At 43.0% G+C, this 19,764-nt stretch overlaps 1 protein-coding gene across 9 annotated transcripts in view; it reads left to right on the top strand.

Moving 5' to 3' along the window:
* Nucleotides 1–19,764, top strand: part of TENM4 (teneurin transmembrane protein 4) — a 601,633-nt gene that overhangs the window by 487,627 nt on the left and 94,242 nt on the right. For all 9 annotated transcript variants that reach the window (XM_026843650.1, XM_026843624.1, XM_026843595.1 and 6 more), the window contains one exon: nucleotides 15,282–15,498. In XM_026843650.1, coding sequence (XP_026699451.1) covers nucleotides 15,282–15,498 — 217 coding nt within the window. The remainder of the gene's footprint in view (nucleotides 1–15,281; nucleotides 15,499–19,764) is intronic.

The raw sequence follows: 19,764 nt of genomic DNA, 5'->3' as shown, positions 1-19,764 counted from the left end.
TTCTGACAGCTGGTGGAGAACAGACAGCGAAGTCTGCCAGGCTGACTCAGCCAGAGTGGATCTGAATTCAAATAAAATGGATTTGGGCTTGGGGTGCCAGGGCTGAAGAGGGACATTTGTTTATCCTCAAATCAAGTCCTTATACCAGAGAGCAGGCAGAGGCTATGCACTTGTCCTGTCACTCCACCCCAGCCCAGCCACCCAGCAGTGACACGGTGGGACCACCTCGGACACCAAACACCCCGACTGTTCGAACTTTGGCCTCAGTGCCTGAGGTTTTCATCAAGGCTCTCTGGTAGGTCACTACTGACTTGGGGTGGATGTTTTGCAGAAACTTAGAGTCTTTGGTGACTGATCCCCATGCCCACAAGCCATCCAATCCCTCTTGAACCATGTTTTATTGATTACAGTTCCATATGTAATGATGTCAGGCATGTGAATAATAGCTCTGTGTAATGCAAACTTAATATTCAGAGTTATCTCATTACAAAGGAAACCCTGGTGCAGTGTGAAGGTTTGAATTAGAGGGCAGGAGATGAGATATTAAATTTAAGGCATAAGGGAGACTGCATAATTTGTTTTGTTGTCACTCAGCAAAAGGCTTTGTAAACCACAAGTCTGGGCCAGGACCCAGACCATGAAGTGGAGACTGCATTTTGCAAGCCTCTGTTTTATCATATTCACAAGAACAGTACAGTTAAAAAAAAAAATAAAATAAAAATAGCCAAGCCAAGACTGTGATTATCTGCTTCAGAGCAACTGGGATTCTGATTGAATATTTAAAATACTTCTGCACATCTGGCATGGCAAATGGACCAAATTATCCCTTTAGAAAAGATGGAAAAAATTGGAGAACCGTACAAAGAGTACACACTATAAAACAAAGGTTGCTTTTTGCCTCACATGAAATTGAGTATCACTGTACTCGTCTTTCGTATTTACAGCTGACACAGAACAGCAATAAAGTCCATCACATCAGATGTGTAAAAATATGGTAAATAGAGACAAGGATAATCCCAGTTTCCGTGGGAAAAAAAAAAAAAAAAAAAAAAAAAAAAAAACGCTGTGAAGTTTTTAGAAAGAGAGAGGGAAGAAGGAGTAATTCAGCCTAGTGTACAATGTAGACCACATTGGTATTACATCAAAAAGAGCATGCCCAGACTCTGAGAAGGCTGATGGAACACCATCTCCTGGTTCAAAGTGCTAATGTTGTAACTGGGTTCCCCTCACCTTGAAACGAGCCGTTTGTCACCTTGCTAGCCTGCAGGACAGCCGATGTAGACGGGAGAGACAATAGGCACCGACATGTTTACGAGTTACTGCACATCAGCTGCTCCCTTGCATTTGGTGAACTTGTGTGGAGCAGTGGTGTACGCGTCTAGAGCAGAGCAACTGATAGGTTGTAACATCCTGCCTTGTGACAGCTTACTCATGTGTCAGAGCCCTCAAATGAGTGTTGACTTTACTCTTGGTACACCAAAAGAAAAAAAAACAAAATACATGTACCTGGTGTGTGTTACAGTTTACAGATAATCCGTGTCATACGCTGTTCTATTCCCTTGATTTTGCTACATTACTGCTAAAGATTCTTCTCAGCTGGGAAGTGGAACAGTGGAATACGTTTACCTCCTTGACTTGATTTTTATACATTTTTATGGATCGTTTGTATTTGTAGGCTCAAATCTAGAATTTCAACCCCTGAGATGTAGGAACATCAGCAGTGGTGCAGCATTTCTGCTTTGAAGCCTGAGTTCCTTGTTCAGCACAGGGATTCAAATATAATTACATGGATTGATGAAGAAAGGCTGATTCTGGACCCGTTTCCTAGTTTTTTATGATGATTTCTGTAGCAAGACAGCTGAAGAAGACATTTGTATTAGTCTATGGAATAATTTAGGTTGGAAGGGACCTCCAGCAGGTTCAACTCCCCACTCAAAGCAGTTCTAATTACATCAGGTTGCTCAAGGCTGTGTCCAGTCAACTCTCAAACATCTCCAAGGATGAAGGGAGATATCATGTCTCTGGGCAACCTGCTGCAATATATCACCATCTTTATAGTAAACTTTTTTCTCCTAATATCTAATTATAATTTTCCATCTTCCAACTTAATGTCTGTTGCCTTTTGTCCAGCACCATCTGAGACATCTAGAGTGCCCCGGCTGGCTTCTGGCTTCCCCTTCACAATAGCTTACATCTCTAGTAGAGCAAATGTATACTCTTTGTGCGTGACAGCTGCCTTTGGATTTCTCATATATCCGAAGGCAACTCAAATGACACTAAGCACCTGTGTTCAGAAGCACAAATTGCGACCATATTCGATGCAGCCACTTTGTCACCACAAACATTATACCTTGGCAAACTGCTGGGCTTTGAAGAGCACTGAAGAGATGTAGGCCTGAACAGCCTCTTGAAAGAGTGTGTAGTATGTGTATGAGCACTATGGTTTCTCCCTCTTTTGGGATCCTGTAACAGTCTCTGGAGTGATACACACTCAGGGCTGGTTTGTTTTGGTTCACCATAAAGGATTTCAGGGCAGTTGCTGAATTTATCTTCGTGTAGACATGAATGTAGGCAATGGAGATGATAGTCCTTTCATGAAGCTTTAGAACTCAAACATATGAGCTAGTCACTGTGGGTACCATCAGCGGCAAGAAACAGATTTAGGGCATCATCTCTTTGAGCTATTTCTGATATCTGTCACCTCATAGGTACCTACTTTTGGTTGGTCACTGCTGCCCTTCGAGTCACTTTGTGCTCAGAGCAGCATCTCTTGAAGCTGAGACACCACGGTAGGGCTGTTCACCCTGCGAGGGTTTCACTCTGCCTGAGCTCAGCGGAAGCTGGTTCCCACACTGTGGTATCGGGTGTCTGCTAATCATGATCCCTGCAGCCGGAAATTCCTCAGGATAATGGGAGCTGAAGTCAGAATCTTTTTCATCATATCCCAGCCTAATCATACCCTGAGGGAGACGGGTACCAAATTACAGGGTGTGTTTGCCTCTTAAATCTGGAGGCTGTTCAGATAAACAATAACAAGCTAAGCAGAAGTCACTCAGAGAGAGACTCAGTGAAATGTAATCTCCACTCAGGCTAGAAAAAAGGTGTCTGGGAGAGCAGTCCCCTCTCCACACCAAGTGTCATCTGTCAAAGCTAGCATTTAGGTTTCACACCGAGGTCCACTTTATTTACACTTTTAAACACAAAGCCCATCAACTTGAAAGGAGTTGTAGCAAGTAACCGAAAGCAGGTGATCATCCAGTATCAGTCAAGGGAAACCAGTGCAGTGACAGAGCTTTAACAGTCTGGGTAAAAGGCTAGGGTTTTGCACATTTGACCTAAGAGGCCACCTGTATCACAACAAATGAGAGGTGTTTCCTTAAAACAAGCTTGAGAAAAGTGGTTCTTGCCTCTCTTTGGCAGAAAATAACCTCTGTAATTGATGGCTGCAAACACTCAGTACCTGAGAGTAGTCCTGTCTAACCCCACACTGAGCTCTTTGTCATGTGCTTGAAGAATAAGAAGTTTGAAGGTTTAAAATACCAAGGAAATTATCTTCTGTGACAAGTCCTAGAAGTGGACTTAATGGCATTTGACAAAGCCTTGAGAAGAGGCTGATATTCCATAGGCTAAATAGGGGCTCTGTTGCATTTGTAGACTCCTCTGTTAGGAACAGAGTATTCAGGAAAGATGGAGGGGGAGAGGAGAGGATCTTTTTCACAGTCTCACAGATATGCTGTTGGGCAGCAAGGCTGTAGTAACCATCTTTGCTCTGCAGAAATCATCTGAGTATATGACTCCCTCCATATTGAGAACCATTTTCCATTTACCTGTCTGGATACACCACACTGTCCTGGAACCATGAGAGAATTACAAACATTAAACTAAATTGCTCTTTTGGTCTAGAAGTTCTGTCTAATCGACACAGTAGCTTCACTTGAGGGCCTTTGTTATTGTTTGGGGCTTTTCCAGAGTAGCCAAGTCTTCCAGAGAGGGTAAAAGCTTGCTATTTCTCTGGGAAATAGAACTGACCAAATCCTTCATAACCTGCTGTGAATATTCCAGTTGCTAAACAGCTGCTGAACTCTGCTCATAGTGAGTCTACTTTACTTGTGAAAGGCAAGAGTCTTTCTCAGATGAAAAATATGTCTGGAATATAAACGTTCCTAATATTATCTAACCACACATATTCATTAGAGGTTGATGCTCAGTTATCTGCTGCCTTTTCCCAATTTAAACACATTCAAATGCTTGTGTTAGTGATTACTGCAGGGTAATTTAAACAGATAGACAGATTAGATAGATAGATAGATAGATAGATAGATAGATAGATAGATAGATAGATAAACTTCCGAGTTGTATAAAGTTGGCCTATCCTGATGTATATTGCACACCCTTACATGGAAGTACAGCAACTTCATTTTTCTTACATCACCTGGTCAGTGATCTTCCTTTGGGAGTGAAGAAAATAAACCATCCTGTTCTATTTTTCTGCAAGAATTGTAGTAGTGAACCTTCTGCCCCTCACTTTATGTCTCATTTGTGACAGCTACATGCAATGCATTTAGCTTAGCACGAACACAGGGTTCCAATGTACATGTGCCCCATTTCGCCTTTGCAAGCTCAGTCTGTGCTCAACCAGATGCTACCCCAGAGCTAGCAGGTGGAGCAATCCTTATGCTTTCTTTCTCTCTATCCTCCTGGCCCAGAACAACTAGAAGTTGCTTTAGTCTTCCAACCCTGGAGCAGCGAGCAGGTCAGAGCCACCAAGCTACTGCACGCAGGATTTTCACCTTTCCTTGCAGCCCTGAGCATTAGTTATTGCTGCCACTAGAAACTCTCACTTCAGGGACGATGTAATTCAGGAATGTGTTCTCTGAGATAAATCAATGCTGTTTAACTGTACCATAGCCCATTGGTGCAGCTCCACAGAGTTATGCTCCGTGTCTTGCTTGCCCCATTCAAGGATCTGGTAGTGCTTGTAGTAAGGTGGAGATTTACATAATGCTCCGGGACAGCAGCATTTCAGATTCTTTGGCAAGAGAAATTTTGGCACTGCACGCTGGCCTTCTTAACACCCATGTGTCCGCCATCTGTCCACCACATGCCAAATAATGTGTTAGAGAGCTGGCAGGAGCCTGCAGTGCTCTTTACCAGTACACAGGGATACACCTGAAGGTAGCAGCAGGGTTGTAAAGGGAATTGTAAAGAATCCAGGAGAACCCCAGTACATAAACCTTCGTCTTCGCAAACGCTTGAGCTGAAGACAAGGTGATGGGGTACTTTCGGATATTTTCTCTTTCTTTTTGCACACTGTTGTGAACCTTTACTTCGTGCCTGCAAGGCTTTTATAGCACGAGAAGATTGTCTCCTAGGCATGGTGTGGGAGCTGTCTGCTTCCTCAAAGCCATAAAAAGTGATGCATTAATATGCTAGCTACATTTACAAAGGGAAGTGTTGAGAACTGAACGCACCTGGGAAAACAGCCACCATAAATTAGCATTTACCGTCACATATAGATCCAGTCCAACAACAGGGTCATCTTGGAGGAACCACAAAGCACTGCTAAAAAGATGAGAAAGTCTGCTGTACCTGAAAAGATTGGCTAGCTGGTATAATTTGTTATAAATCACCCAGCTTTTCTTCCTCTGTTTTATGATGACTGTTAATCAACTTTTCCTCAAGTAAGAGAACAAAATAATCGGTTCACATTTTCAGGTCTCAGCTCTTTGCTGATTCTGTATTGGACAGTGACACTTGGGTATCACGGGCTGACAGGTATTGGCACTGGTGCTGTCAGGAGGGTGGTGTGAACCCGTGCGTTACAGCATCCAGAAGCAGGTGTTGGTTGTGCTGTTACAGAGGATGGTGTGTTGTGAACTGAGTGGCTGTGGGTTGTCTTGACAGCTTGGGAGAGTTCCTGATACTTTTGACTCATCCTTAATGAAATGCCTTTGATTAATAGATTCAGAAAGAAACCAGGAAGGTGTCCTCTGTGTCAAAAGAAACCTACCGATATCTGCTGAAATGAGGGAAGTTACTCATGGGAAGGAGGCACTTCTGGTGTATAAGATGCAACATGAACCATCTTCAGAAAAGACAGGCCTGGACACACATTTCACAAAGCATTTCTGCACCTGAAGAGATGCTTAAACAGAGTCTGGGCACCAGTGCTCAAAGGAGAAATTCAGGAAAGCTTTACCAGACCTGCTTTAGCACCTGAAGCAAACTCTTGCCTCCTCTGGGGCAGAAAGTCCCCTTAAAAACCTAAGATTTTGTCCCGAGTGCGCTCAGTGTGCATAGAGTGCATGGCTACTTTCCCCTTCACCAGGATTTGAGGAACATGCCTGTATCTAAGTTGTCTGAGGCCACTTTCCAAGCCGTGCTCAGATGATTGCTTGAATTGCCTTGAATTCAGTCAACAAAATGTGTTAGGTTGAACTTTTAAGCAGGAGCTGCTTACCAGGAAAGCGAGAGACCTTGGTGACAAGGATATCTCAGCTGCTGAGGGTGTGAACCCGTTGCTCCCACCAAAAATTTCTAAGCTCTAAATCCCTTTGGCTCCTGAAGGAAGCACTTTCAGGGACCGTACTGACCATGAATCAGGTTAAGCAACCTACACTCACTGCCCTCTCTGAACACTAGTCTCTCCTCTGCTGGGAAGGGCCCTCACAAGCCTTGCTCACCTTCGTGAATTTCACTCAAACTATAGATTGCCTTGTTTCTGCGCTGCCTTGCTGGTTGTGCGATGTGTAAGTGCCTTTGTTAAAAGCCTGCCTGGAGAAAGGAAGAAACCCTCGAAGCCAGCTGTAACAACTGGTATTCTCCAGAGCAGTGATGAGCTGGGGGATGCTGGGAACTTGTAGACTCTAAACACATTATTATAGCTCTGGTTTATGCCCAGCTAGTGGTGATTATCATGTGTTTTTCTGTCGTTTCCTCCTTCCACTTCCCTTCTTTTTCTTTTTAGATGTTTTGGTTTGTTGTTTTTTTTTTTAAGAAGAATGTAGCCCTGGATTAGGATGGAGTTTTTGCAGAGTGTTTCTGTAGGGACTAGCATTGCAGAGCTCTGCTTCTACGCTAGAGCCCAAGGAGTCCTGTAATTCAAATACATGATTACTATTACATGTGGCTATATTATTTTGAACTTGCAAACATGTGCTGAGCACTTAGAGAAAGATGTGAGGGCAATTCCTTTTCCAGGCAGCCAGCACTCTAATTCAGCCAGGATACAACCAGCAAGAACCTTATTCAGGCAAAATCAAAACAGAGTAGGTGGGGTAGAAAGAGCAAAGAGAACATTAATAGCTAACGTGATCACGGGGGTTGACAATCACATTGCTACTGTTCCTTACGGTTTTGTTTTGTTTCCTTTTTGATTCCTTACAGTGGAGCCAAAAGCTACAGCTCTTTTGTTGAATAGGTAAAATTGTTCTCTGTAAAGCACTGGGGTAAAACCTACTTATCTCCTAAATCCAACTGAACTAAATTGAGTGTCAGTCCTCAGCTCAGGGCAGAACATTATTACTCCTGTAAACCTTCATCAGCACAAGCATTCACATGAACAATAACTTGTGTTTTGTGCAGAAGTACTGAGCCGTTCCTTTAGCCTCTGTTTCACCAGAGTTTAGATTAGATCTACAGGTAAAACCTGATTTGCTCAAGGGTAAGACTAACACTTTGTTTGCTTCACCTTTGAGCATCTACATTTTAAACCCTCCCCATCCAAACGCTCTCAGTAATACATTCAAAAGCATCACAGGACATGACAGTGTCCCACAGAAAGTGATAATGATGCCTGGTGAATGGCACAGAAAGGAGGGTGAAGGATAAGAACTGGATGAGGTGAGAGACACAATTATTTGTATAATCAGTGCATTTTATGCTTTCACTGGCAATGGGTTTTTTTATATATTTTTTTTTTCTTTCTGGTTTTGCTTTTCCTGGTACAGTTTCTCACAGAGGCTCTTCCCACTGCAGTCAGTACCAAAAAGTCTCATGATCTTAGCAGGAGCAATCCTTGAGTTTGTCATGTATGCTTTCCCAGATTTACCCCAATAACACTTGTTAGGCTCATTTCCTCCTGACTGCGTGTGTGTCATGGTCCACAGGATGCTCTCTGTGTCCAAACAGCTCCATCCCTACCTGTGGCCTGCCTGTTCCAGCCCGACACTTGACATGCAGCACCTGTCAGAGTCTGCTTAAACAGATAATAACACCTCTGGCTGAAGGCTATTTGCATTCTGTTGTTGATGTCAGCATGACGGATTTTTGTTGCAGCATCCCTAACTGTAGAAATGCTCAATTATTCAATCTCAGCGAGCTAAGACGCTGCCCATTAAATCAGCCAACACAATTGTGGGGCCATGAAAAGTCACAGCTAATTTGAAATTTTATTAGCTCTCGGCTGATCTTGTTTACTGCAAAAGCACTCTCTCAAAACCAGCCCTTTGCTTCTGTACAAAACTCTAATCCTTGACACCTTGTTGGCACTGTGTGGTGGTGGATGTGGGACCTGGAAGCTAGACTGCATGAGGCTTGAAAGAGGAACGAGACTGCTGTGGGATTTGTGAGCACTTTGCAGCCAGCAAGTGCAGCAGCAACCCAGAGAGTGCAGGGACAGCAGCCCCACTGCTGCTGGAGAGTAATTATTTTGCAGAATAGCAGTGGCTGTGAATGTGACAATTAGTTTTTGTTCTGGGGAGGGAATATGTCATGCTCATCTCATCGTAGTTTAGAAGGAAGCCAAAAGATCCGCCTCTCCTAATAAGCAGTGGTGTTCAATGGGCACACAGCTTTTCCTAGCAGTTAGCAGCTGGTTGCGTGCTTTAGGAACTTAATCCCTTCCTAGCAAAGGAGGCTTACAGGAACTGAGTCTCAACATGAAGGCTTATGAGCAAGGCAGACAGTCCCAAAATTCCTTTGGTTACTCAACGCCTGCCCCGTCCTGCGTACTCGGGTGGGAAGGAGCATGTCTCATTTAACCAGCCACCTGGCAGATGTGGTGCTTACCATATCAGCCTTATATCTGACAAAATGCACCTGGAACAGGTTCAGTTTATTTATTGTTTTCTTGAGAAGAAAATTACTTCTGGCTTGGATCCTGCTGCTTCTTGTGTGATAAATACCAGAGAGCATGAGAGATGGTGATCCTCCAGCCCAGCTAAAGCTCCGGTGGGCAGAGTAAACAAGACACAGCCCTGAGTCATAGAATGACAGACTGGTTTGGGTTGAGAGGGACATTAAAGCTCATCCAGTTCCAACCCCCCTGCCATGGGCAGGGCCACTTCCCACTAGCCCAGGTTGCCCAAAGCCCCGTCCAACCTGGCCTTGAACCCTTCCAGGGAGGGGGCAGCCACTGCTTCTCTGGGCAACCTGTGCCAGGGCCTCACCACCCTCATGGGGAAGGATTTTGTCCTTATATCTAATCTAAATCTGCCCTCTTCCAGTTTAAAACCATTACTCATCGTCCTATCACTACACTCCCTGAGAAATTGTCCCTCCCCTGCTTTCCTGTAGCCCTTTAAGCACTGGAAGGCTGCTATAAGGTCCCCCCGGGAGCCTTCTCTTCTCCAGGCTGAACCCCCCCAACTCTCTCAGCCTGTCCTCCACACTGACCCCAGTAGCTCCAGATTTTCAAAACTTCTGCTTGGTTTGGGTGGCTATATTTTTTTGTTATGTTATTTAAACATCATAAAGTGCATGATTTTCAGTAAGTGATGGGTCACAAGTAGTGTTTGAAAGCCAGGTAATTTTAGGTCATCTTAAATTTGGCATCCGGGTGTCTATTTGTGGGAGGCAGTTACGATACTGAGTGTCTCCTGAAACTCCTGAATAAGGTCATCACTCAGATCTATTGTCATTATCTAATGTAGCTTTCCCAGTTGAGAGTGTTTAAAGTGAGTTAATATCAGGTGTTTTCCAGATGGTATTAAGCAAGTGTCATGCTTGTCAGGCCAAGGTTCTGCTCCAAGAAGGCACAGATAGCTTTAGCATTTAGTTCCTTCCATGAAACAATCCTTGCATGGAGAACAGGCTGAAAATACATTGCAGATACAAATCTTTAATGAGAATTGTGGTTTCACTGTGTTATGCTGGCACTTCAGAGCCCTTTGGGAATGGAACAGATGTTTTGTGAACAGAAAGTAAAAAGACAGTCTCTGCTCCCAGAGAGTTTAAAGTCTAAGGTAGTGTTTGGAAGAGCTCACTAATGGGATTGGTGGATTTGCAGTCTTTAAAATGAGACAGAGCATCTTTCTAAAAACAGCGTTCCAACTCTACCCACCAGATACAAGCCAGATGCAGTAATCCCAAAGTAAAACCAATCTAGTGGTGTACAGAGTGCAGATTGTCTGATCGAAGTGGACTTGGTCCCCTAAACAGTAATGTTAGCTGAATAAATCACAGCGGCTTTATTCTCAGTGGCAGAAAAGGAAGGTTTTCTGCTGAACCCAGTTCATTCTCCTTCCTGTCTGTCCCTCTCTGAAGGGAATGAGACAGGGCTCACCAGATGACCTCCTATCCAGTCTTACTTATTCTGATTACATGAGTCTTAGTGGAAGATGCAAATCATTGATCACATTATTTACCAGATGTGGCAACGTCTTGCCAATGGCTCCCTTTTCACAAAGTCAGTGATTTGATTCACTAAAATTGTAAAGGGTATTTATTTCATGGCTTTATATGAAGGAGGTGTGACAAAAGAGTTTTATTTTTGGAAGGACTGCCAAAAGGACACGTGCATCCATATAGGAGGCATCACATGTCTGAAGGACGTAAAAACTCTCATTACGTGGAAATTATAAGTAACACCAGAGATGGCTTAAAATACAGCTCAGTGACAGATCTCCAAATTAATTTATTAATTGAAAGGCATCTATGATTGAAGCTGTTTCTGAAGGAATCCCTTGGAACTGGATGTTGTATCCAACCCTATTCAGCATTTTCATCATTGTCTTAGAATGCAGTTTAAATCTCTCCTGGTAAAATCTTCAGGTCACCTAAAGCTTGATATGGTGGCAAATAGCATACCCAGATCATTTTGATACAGAGTGATCTGACTCACATCACTACAATGTCACACTCAAGGAAAATGTGTGTTAAGGCAGCAAATTGCAAGATAATACGCCTGGGAACAAAGAAAGAATGTTATACTTACAGGTTGGGAGATTCTTGAAAAGCAATGACTCAGAACAGGATTTAGAGGTCACTGGAGATAATTGTCTCAACATGAGTTCTTAGTACAAGGCCGTTGCTAAAAGGCTACTGCGAACCTTAGAGTATAAAAACTCCAAACTTGGGAAGTGGTCTCTCTTCTGTAGCCAATATTTCTGCCACAGTTCTCTGTCCAGTGTTGGTGCTCACACATAACAGAATATGTGAAATTACTGGAAAGAGATAAAAGAATGCCACATGCACACACACACACGAATCCAGTGGCTGGAAAACAAACCCGATGATGGGAAGTTTAATCTTCCTGAGCTGTTCAGAGAAAAGGTTTGGAATGGATTGTTGTTCTCTGTGGAGGGACTTGCGCTTGGAAAAGACATCAGAGTATGCAGGGCAGAAGGAAACATTGGTAACCTTGCAGACAAAAGCAACACAAACTCCAATGGTGGGGTACTGGAGTTAGACAAATTCAACCTTGAAATAAGATGCGGTTTCCTGGCAGTAATTAAGCATTTGAACAGCTTACCGGAGGAAGTGGTGGACTCACTGTAATCAGCTGTCTTTGATATATGAGATATCTTTCTAAAAGACAGGCTTTAATCCAGTTCTGAGGGGGAAAAAAAATGAACAATCTGTGTATATAAGAAGTCAGACAAGCTGATCATAGTAGTCTCTTTGACCTTAAAGCACATGAATTATTGTAATCCCTCTTTCAACCTTGCATGGAGATAATTCATATACATGTTTGGTCTCAGGTCTGAAGTGCCATGGTCACGTTATGGCTATATGTAGAGTAAGGGAGGTGCCACTTTTTATAACCCAAAGTTGTATAAGCATGACCATAGCTGCGAACCTGCTGTGCTCTGGGAGCTACCAGAGTTAAGAATCTACACACAGATCCTGGGTCTCTGTGGCTTGGCTGCTGCAAAACTTGGGGTGCAGAAGCCACTGGTCCCATGATCATCTCCTTCCGTTACCTCTCTCTGAAGATTTTGCAGAAAGTTCTAAGGAAGGTTCACCTTTATGCTTTATAAATTTCAAAGGTGTTTTGTATTATGACTTCATATTGTTCTGTGGGATCACACCCTGCTATATTTTCCTTTGCTGCTGGTGCTGACTTCCCACATTATTTTTCTGTTTGTTTATTTGGACCATTAAAGCATATGTTTTATTTTGCTCTGTTTTTATTTTCTATGAATCCATGCAGCTCCCTGAACACCTTAATCTTCACGGGTAGGGAGCTTCTGGCAAATGTCGCTGCATTCTCACTCTTCTGATGGATCCAGTGAGAGATGTCAGGGCATGAGAAGTCATAGCTGTGTACAGTTTCATTACATCTTCTTACAATTCACTGCAGGGCACCACTTGGATCACTTGTAGACTGTACAATAAGAAAACCACAAGAAAACAATATTCAGATGGAGGTGTCACTGTTTATGATCTGGCTTGTACCTTAAGCCTTGCTATTCTCCATGGCTCAGACAAAAATGTTCTTTACATTTTCTAAGTGAAAGAAATGCTTCGCCCTGTGACTGCTGTTGCTATTGGAGGGAGTTAAGTAGCTAAACCCCATTTCAGCTCTTGAAGACCTTCGTGACTTTAAGACAACCTCTCTGGTGTAATTACCCCCAGCTTATTCCGTACAGTCCTGGAACACATTAGTTGAAAGTCATATGTGCAGATGAGGCCTCAGCATTCCCACCTGTACAAAACATTGTCCTCTGCATCTGTTCGTCAAACATTTATCTACCGTTTCCTGAAAAAAAAAAAAAAAAACAAAAAAAAAAAAACCAACATATTTCCTTGCTATATTGCAGTTTCAGGTCCCAAAACACATTTCTGATGCCTGGAATAAAGGCAGGGTAATGAAGAGGTATGGTACAGCTGGTTTACTGTCCTCTCAGCAGAGTGTCCTTAGCCTTAGAAAACATTATTAATGTGTGGAAGAAAATGACAACATTTTATCTTGCTTGAAACTCTAGTCAATACAGTAACAATGCTGGTTTGTTAGGGGTTTTTTTTCTGTCTTTTCCTTTTTTTTATTTTCTTGGGTAGCCTATGGATGAGCATATCTCATCTATGCAGGTCTTCATTCTGTGAACGGTCTCTCAAATTCTGTCTGAGATTTGACCTTCCAGAATCCTACTGGCCTAATCGTCTGCAGCAAGTCATTTTTTTTTAATGGGCAAATAAAACGTAATTAGTTCTTTTTCATTATCACTAGTCATCAAGAGAAAAGGCAGATGGGTAGGTTTTGTGCCTGAGCTGATAAATTTTTGTGGCAATTTTGCAAGGAGTTATAAAGATGTAGAGATATCAGAACAGACAGAGGTAAGGATAATGGATGGGATTTTCAAAAGCACTTTTGCTAATCTAACACAGCTCCCATTATCATTAATGGCAGGTGCAGAGCACTTGTGAAAATGACTCAGTGTGTGTGTGTGTGTGTGCACGTCTACATGGAGCAGATATTCATTGCACTTTGACCCACATATAGACGGGAAGCTTTGGGAACAGTGAACAGGCTTTTTGTTCGGTTTTCTCTGTGTGAGTAACCACATGAAATGATGTTGACAGTGATGTTTTATGGCACTAAAATCTTCCAAGAATGGAACAGGTATAACTCAAGAGAATCCAAGTCCATGGCATGTAAGCCAGCATAAGTACTAGAGCAATAATAACAGATCAGATTCTCATCCTATTTGTATTACAGTAAACTCAAAGTTATGCCAGTAACATTAGTGTAAGGACTTCTATTTCATACTGGTATAACTGGAATGAAACTGAAGCTCACAATCTGTAATAACGACAAACTGTCTTGTTTTAATTTACTGTTTCTTTGAAATAAAAAATACATTATCCTGACAACTCCAAATCTCATCCCCCTTCGGGAGAGACCTACCTCTCAGGACAGTGTTACTCTCCAAGCACATTCATTTCATGCCTGAAATCATGAGTAGGATGCTAGTGTAAAGGTGGTTTCTCTGATATATGGAGCTCCCAGCAACTACACTGAGACCAACCACTCATTTCACATAGGTCTTTGAACAGCCATCACATGGTAACAATTTTCATTCCCTATCAAACTGTCTTGCTTGAACTGATGAGTTGGAAGTGAAGGGCTCCGTATCCCATTACCCCAGAACAAAAACATCCCGTTCCCTTATCTGATTTAAAGATCCATCTCTACTACCTGCTAACAACTTTTATTTCTAAATGTGATGCTTCATCAAACCTCTTCTGAGCTTTTTTTTTTGTATTTCCTTTCCTGTCATCGCTTTTTACTAAGCTGTTTGCAATGAACAGTGGCATCTCAAAATGAACAGGGGTAATGCTGCTGTGGTGGTGGGAGGGGAAGCAGTATTGTCTGTGCGTTTGATGACTTGACAGATATGCAAACCCTCATTTTACTAGAGTACGCCCGGCAAGCTTTTCTCATCTGTGTCCACTGCTTTTATTGTTGTTATTACTAATTTAGCAGTGCTGAAAGTACAAGATTTATATCCCGAGTGTTTAAGGTCATCTGTTACTCTGTGTCTGCATGGAATAAAAGTGACAAAGAGCAAAAGAGACCGAACCTTCCCAGCAAAATCTCCCTTACTAGCTCATCTATCTAGCCAGAATCTTGAGTGGGTTGCATGTACAGATCTCTCTGTACCCATGGTAGATACCATGGCTTTGTTCACTGTTTACTCCTGCTGAAAGCAACTCTGATAGCTTTGGTACGATGCAATGTGCCCATGATTTGTACAGGGAACAGGACCAGTGTACAGAAGTCATTTGTATACTAACAGGGAAAAAAACACCTTTGTGGGCTCTGGAGTTACCTGACTGAGATGTGAAATGGCATACCCCAGAATTAACCTCAAAGACGATATTTTTTAGGGTCTCATCTCATGTGTATGTGTGTGTTTTCATATATTACGTATTAGTGCACATTAATGTTACTTAAATGAATCTTTGAGGTCTTTACTGGGGATTTAAGGGAACATGCCTTATTCTGTGTAGGGGTAAATTCACATTTCTCTGTTGTGTGTACTGCAGAGTTCTTACACCCTGAAGTCTACAACCCTCCACGTTACCATTGCTTTAAAATCTTCCTTACCCTTCTGCAGATGGCCTGGTGGATTGCATGGACCCCGACTGCTGCTTGCAGCCCCTGTGCCACATCAATGCGCTGTGCCTGGGCTCCCCGGACCCCTTGGATATCATCCAGGAGACACAAGCCCCCGTCTCCCAGCAGAGCTTGCACTCCTTCTACGACCGGATCAAGTTCCTGATCGGCAAGGACAGCACCCATGTCATCCCAGGAGACAATCCTTTTGAAGGAGGGTAAGGGAATTTTGGCTTTGATTCCGTAAGAGGTAAAGCATAAGCCACTTGGCCATTTTAAGACATTGAATGACAGCAAGATGCAGAACTTGGAAATTGTCTGAGGGAAGTAGATATCTAATGATATGGTGGCTGATGTAATTCTGCTGACTGTCTCCTCATCTGCAATGTCCTGCCAGGCAGTAAGACATGATGCTTCTCTCCCAGTGCTCATGGGCTGTTGCATCTTTCCTGCCTTCTCTTATTTCAAGGAATAAAAGCCACCCATTCAGCAGGGCTCTTCTAGTTCAAGTGACTGACACTTTCCAGAAGTACCTTGTAAACACCAATGGCAGACCTTCTTCCACTGACAGAGCCAAAAGAGAGGGAAAGTAGAATGGTATTTGCAGTCTACAGTGTGACTATTAGAGACCTCAAAAGCACTGGAGAAAATCTTACAGCCTAGGGAGGGCTATTAGAGTGATTTCCAATATGAATGATCACTTGAATATAGGTTGGTTTTAATACTGAGACATTCTTTATCACTGCAATCATCAAGCAACAGGAACTGGCAAAGAAATATTATACAGTTCACTTCTGTGACTGCATCTCAGCCATTTGTTTAAGTACATTCCTGGCTGTCAGGGGAGGTCATCCCTTTAAAGTCATGTGCTTATAGCAGGACACCATAATACATATCCTGGGGTGTCAGATTCTTAGATCATTCAGTGTCTGCCCTGAATGTTGCCTTTCAGAGGTGGTGACCCTGAGCCAGGAGGTGGTTCTCAACACTTAGGTTTGGACTCTGCTGAATTCCACCCAGTCATTAACTGTTTACTTTCAGCTTTCCCACACACAGGAGTGAATAGGTTTGCGCTAAAAATATACAACTCTGGTGTTTGTGTGAGTATTTTATTTCAGCACTTGCATCTCAGCAGGCCCCTCAGGCCCTTCTGGGTCTGACCTAATGCTTTTCCATGAACGGATATTGCCAACATTCCTTGGGTACCATCTCCCATGTATTGCCATCTCCAGTGGTCTACAGGCTGACCTCAGACATGAACCACTTAGAAGCACACCAGTGTCAAGGAGTTGGCCTGATGTGATAGTTGCCCTGATTTGTCTTGCTGCCAAGCCCTTCAGAGTCCAAGAAAACTGACAGGAGTGGTTCAGATTAAGGCCAAATACTCATTATGTCACCAACTGTTACACTTTGTCAGCATTCTGAAGATTTCAGGTTGTGGATATGGAGCAGTCCAGACTCTGGACTAAATGTTAGCACAGCGAATGCTCTGCTGTCAGTTGTTGTGATGTGTTGCTGTAAAATCAGGCTTTGGAATATAAAATAGATTATATACACAATTTCATTTTTCTGATATATTTAGGGTTGCAATTCCTCAGCTGAGCTCACAGTCAGAAGCCTTTCCACAGAGGACTCTGGTATCAGGTCCACATGTATCCATTCTGATAGGCAGAGAGTTCTGTTAGACATGTGTCCATGTTTAACAAACTTCTCCATACAATGAAGAACTCTAGGAGTCTTCATACCTGTGTGATTTAAAAATATTGAAACCTCTCTTTAAAGGCTGCTTGCATTCAGCAGCATACAGAGGTGGGGGAAAAATAATGGTAATTTCTCATTTACACACTGCGTTTTCTTCTGGGAGTGCCAGCAGAGGACCCACAGAAAGGCTGTGTCATTTGGGGTCACATTAACTCCTACAAGAGCTACATGCGTTCCACAGATCCGATGACAGATCTCTATGTAGGAAGGAATTACTAACCATCTGTATACGTCCTGCTAAAGAAAGATTTGGGATTCAAAAGGAGCACCTGCTAGGAGAAATGTTTATCTGGCGTATAGATTACTAGAGTGAGGGAATGCAAAGATTCAGATCAATAGGGAGGGTTTTAATGATTGCTTTTCATTAACTGCAGTGGAACTAATAAATGGGGCTCCTCGTTCCGTTTAAGTTAACATGAAGAATTATGCAGAGATAGCAATGATTTATGAGGTTGCCGTTCTTAAAATATCAGCACAGGGTGTGTATCACTAAATATGGTCTACAGATATGTCACCTCAAGCTGTGATTGTATTGCATCTCTCAAGTTAAATATCTTGACTCATCACAAGAGCAGTTTCAAGTAGCAGTGAAGGACCTCAGCAGAAGGCATATTTTCCCCCGAGACAGCACCACAGCACACAGTCCAGGCTTATCGGTCTGTTGGGTTGCTAAAAATGACATTACTCTTTTTGGGATCTTAAAAGACACCAGGCGCTCCTGTTAGTTCTTAAAGATCCTATAGTTCTGGATAAACTCAACCATTGCAAGTGTTTTCTGCTCACTTGGCTTCTCTTCGTAGTTTTGATTGTCTGTTTTCACCACCTAGGTAGCTGAACCTTTAAATAGCTGTCTGTTGTCACCCTGGCAATGGCAGTGCTTCCGCAGTGGTCAGACAGCGACCGCTCTGCGGAGGAGCGTGGGCTGGGACTGTTTGGGACCCAGTCAGTCTGGGCAGGTGAGATTGACCATGTGGATGTGCCGTTTCTTCAGTAGCGTTCTCGCTGTTGAATCTCCTCCAGTTGCTTTTACGACAGACAGGTGATAATATCCCTCTTATCCATGGAACTGCTCGGTGTCTCCGTGAAGATCACAGCAGCAGCTGGGGGCAAGATGAAGCATTTTCATCCCTCCTTCCAGCTGCTGGCTTAATAGCTTGTCCAACAGAAGGGAGGGCGGGAAACTTTTCTGTTCTGATGGAGGGCTCCAGCATCCTGACTCAGGGCAGCCCTCTCCTTCCATTGCTGCTGCTGTGATTCATGAAGCCGTCTCCTTCTTGGTGTAGATCTGACTGTAGATTGCTGGGCATGGAACATCCTACGTCTTTCTGTCCTGGCTCCGCCATCATCACGGGGTGGGACTGGAGGTGGATCCATGCCACACGCTGTGAGCAGCACCCCATGAGCAGGCAACACAGAGGTGACGTGGACCTCTGTGTCCTGCGTGTCTGATGTCGTGCGGAGCACACTCATCGTTCAGGTCAGGAACCACAGGCTACTCCTCAGGGCTTTACCAGGTCATGGCCGGCTGATTATCACCCCTGGGGGAACCACAACACATCTGCACGCTGCTATGGCCTGTGCAGAAGTGACAGCAGTGTGGAGGAGATGACTGAACATCCATGCAAGATATTTCCTGGGTTTCAGAAACGCAGCTTAGCTATCCTTTAGAGAGAACAGCAGTGCAGATCACCTAATGGATACAAATAAATGAATGCCTCGTGACAGCTAGCCTTTGAGTGAATTTATTATTGAATTACACTCCAGCTTTTTAAGAACAAGCTGAGCTGACAAGCTCTCTCACCACTGCAGAAGAAAAAGAAAGACAATGATAAATTACCCTGATGGATAAAGGTAAAGACCTTGTCTCCTCCAAAATACCAGCAATTATATATTATTCATGTTTGGGAAGAAAAAATAATTATTACCCATATTGAAATGAGTGTTTATGATGATAAAGCAAGTAGCTAAATTAAATTCTGAATGCACAGAATGTCTTTTCACATCATTTTGATGAACAGATAACAAGTACTCTTCTGCTACTTGATCGTTCTTGTATTGATTTTGAAACCACTTACTCTTGCTGTTTGCTTTGTATTTTTAAGCCATTCTTAGTTGTCCATCACCATAAGGAGCAGCACAAGATGCAGTGGTGTCAAGTTGTTGCCTTTCAAGTAGGACACCTGATATATTTGTTCTCTCTTGAGGGACAGTGTCAGAAAATTGCAAGAACAGGCTCAAGTCCTGATCCACAGAGTCTTTTATGTTAAGTGTTGTCATAGGATTGAAGTACCTCAGAAAACCATGTGCAGAATTGGCATTTTTTGTAAAGAATATTGAAAAGAAATCAGATGATTTTCAAATAGGTGTGTTTTATACCCCTCCTTTTTTTGGGGACAGGTTGTATATATCTACTTGCTGCCAGCAATATTAACAATTACATGGGCAGCTAGAAATAACCAGCTGAGTTATAAAGATGCATCAGAGAGCAGGATCTGATATCAGCTGCAAGAATAGTCCCTTAGTGCCCTCAGGTCAGTAGTCTAAGTGCAAAAAGTAGTTAGTTTTCATAGTTTAAAATTCTGATCAGAATTAAAATTGCACATTTCTTTTTCCACTGCTGAGTCATGAGGTGTATAAACATGTCACTCCACCTCCTTGTGTCCCTCACTGTCTGCCAGGCTGTACAATGTGCCTTACTGATCCAGCTGAGGAGGGTTACATAG

Source organism: Athene cunicularia, assembly GCF_003259725.1.
Source record: "Athene cunicularia isolate RWA chromosome 1 unlocalized genomic scaffold, athCun1 chr1_part1, whole genome shotgun sequence".
NCBI classification, from domain to species: Eukaryota; Metazoa; Chordata; class Aves; order Strigiformes; family Strigidae; genus Athene; species Athene cunicularia.
This window is presented reverse-complemented; position numbering and strand designations above follow the sequence as displayed.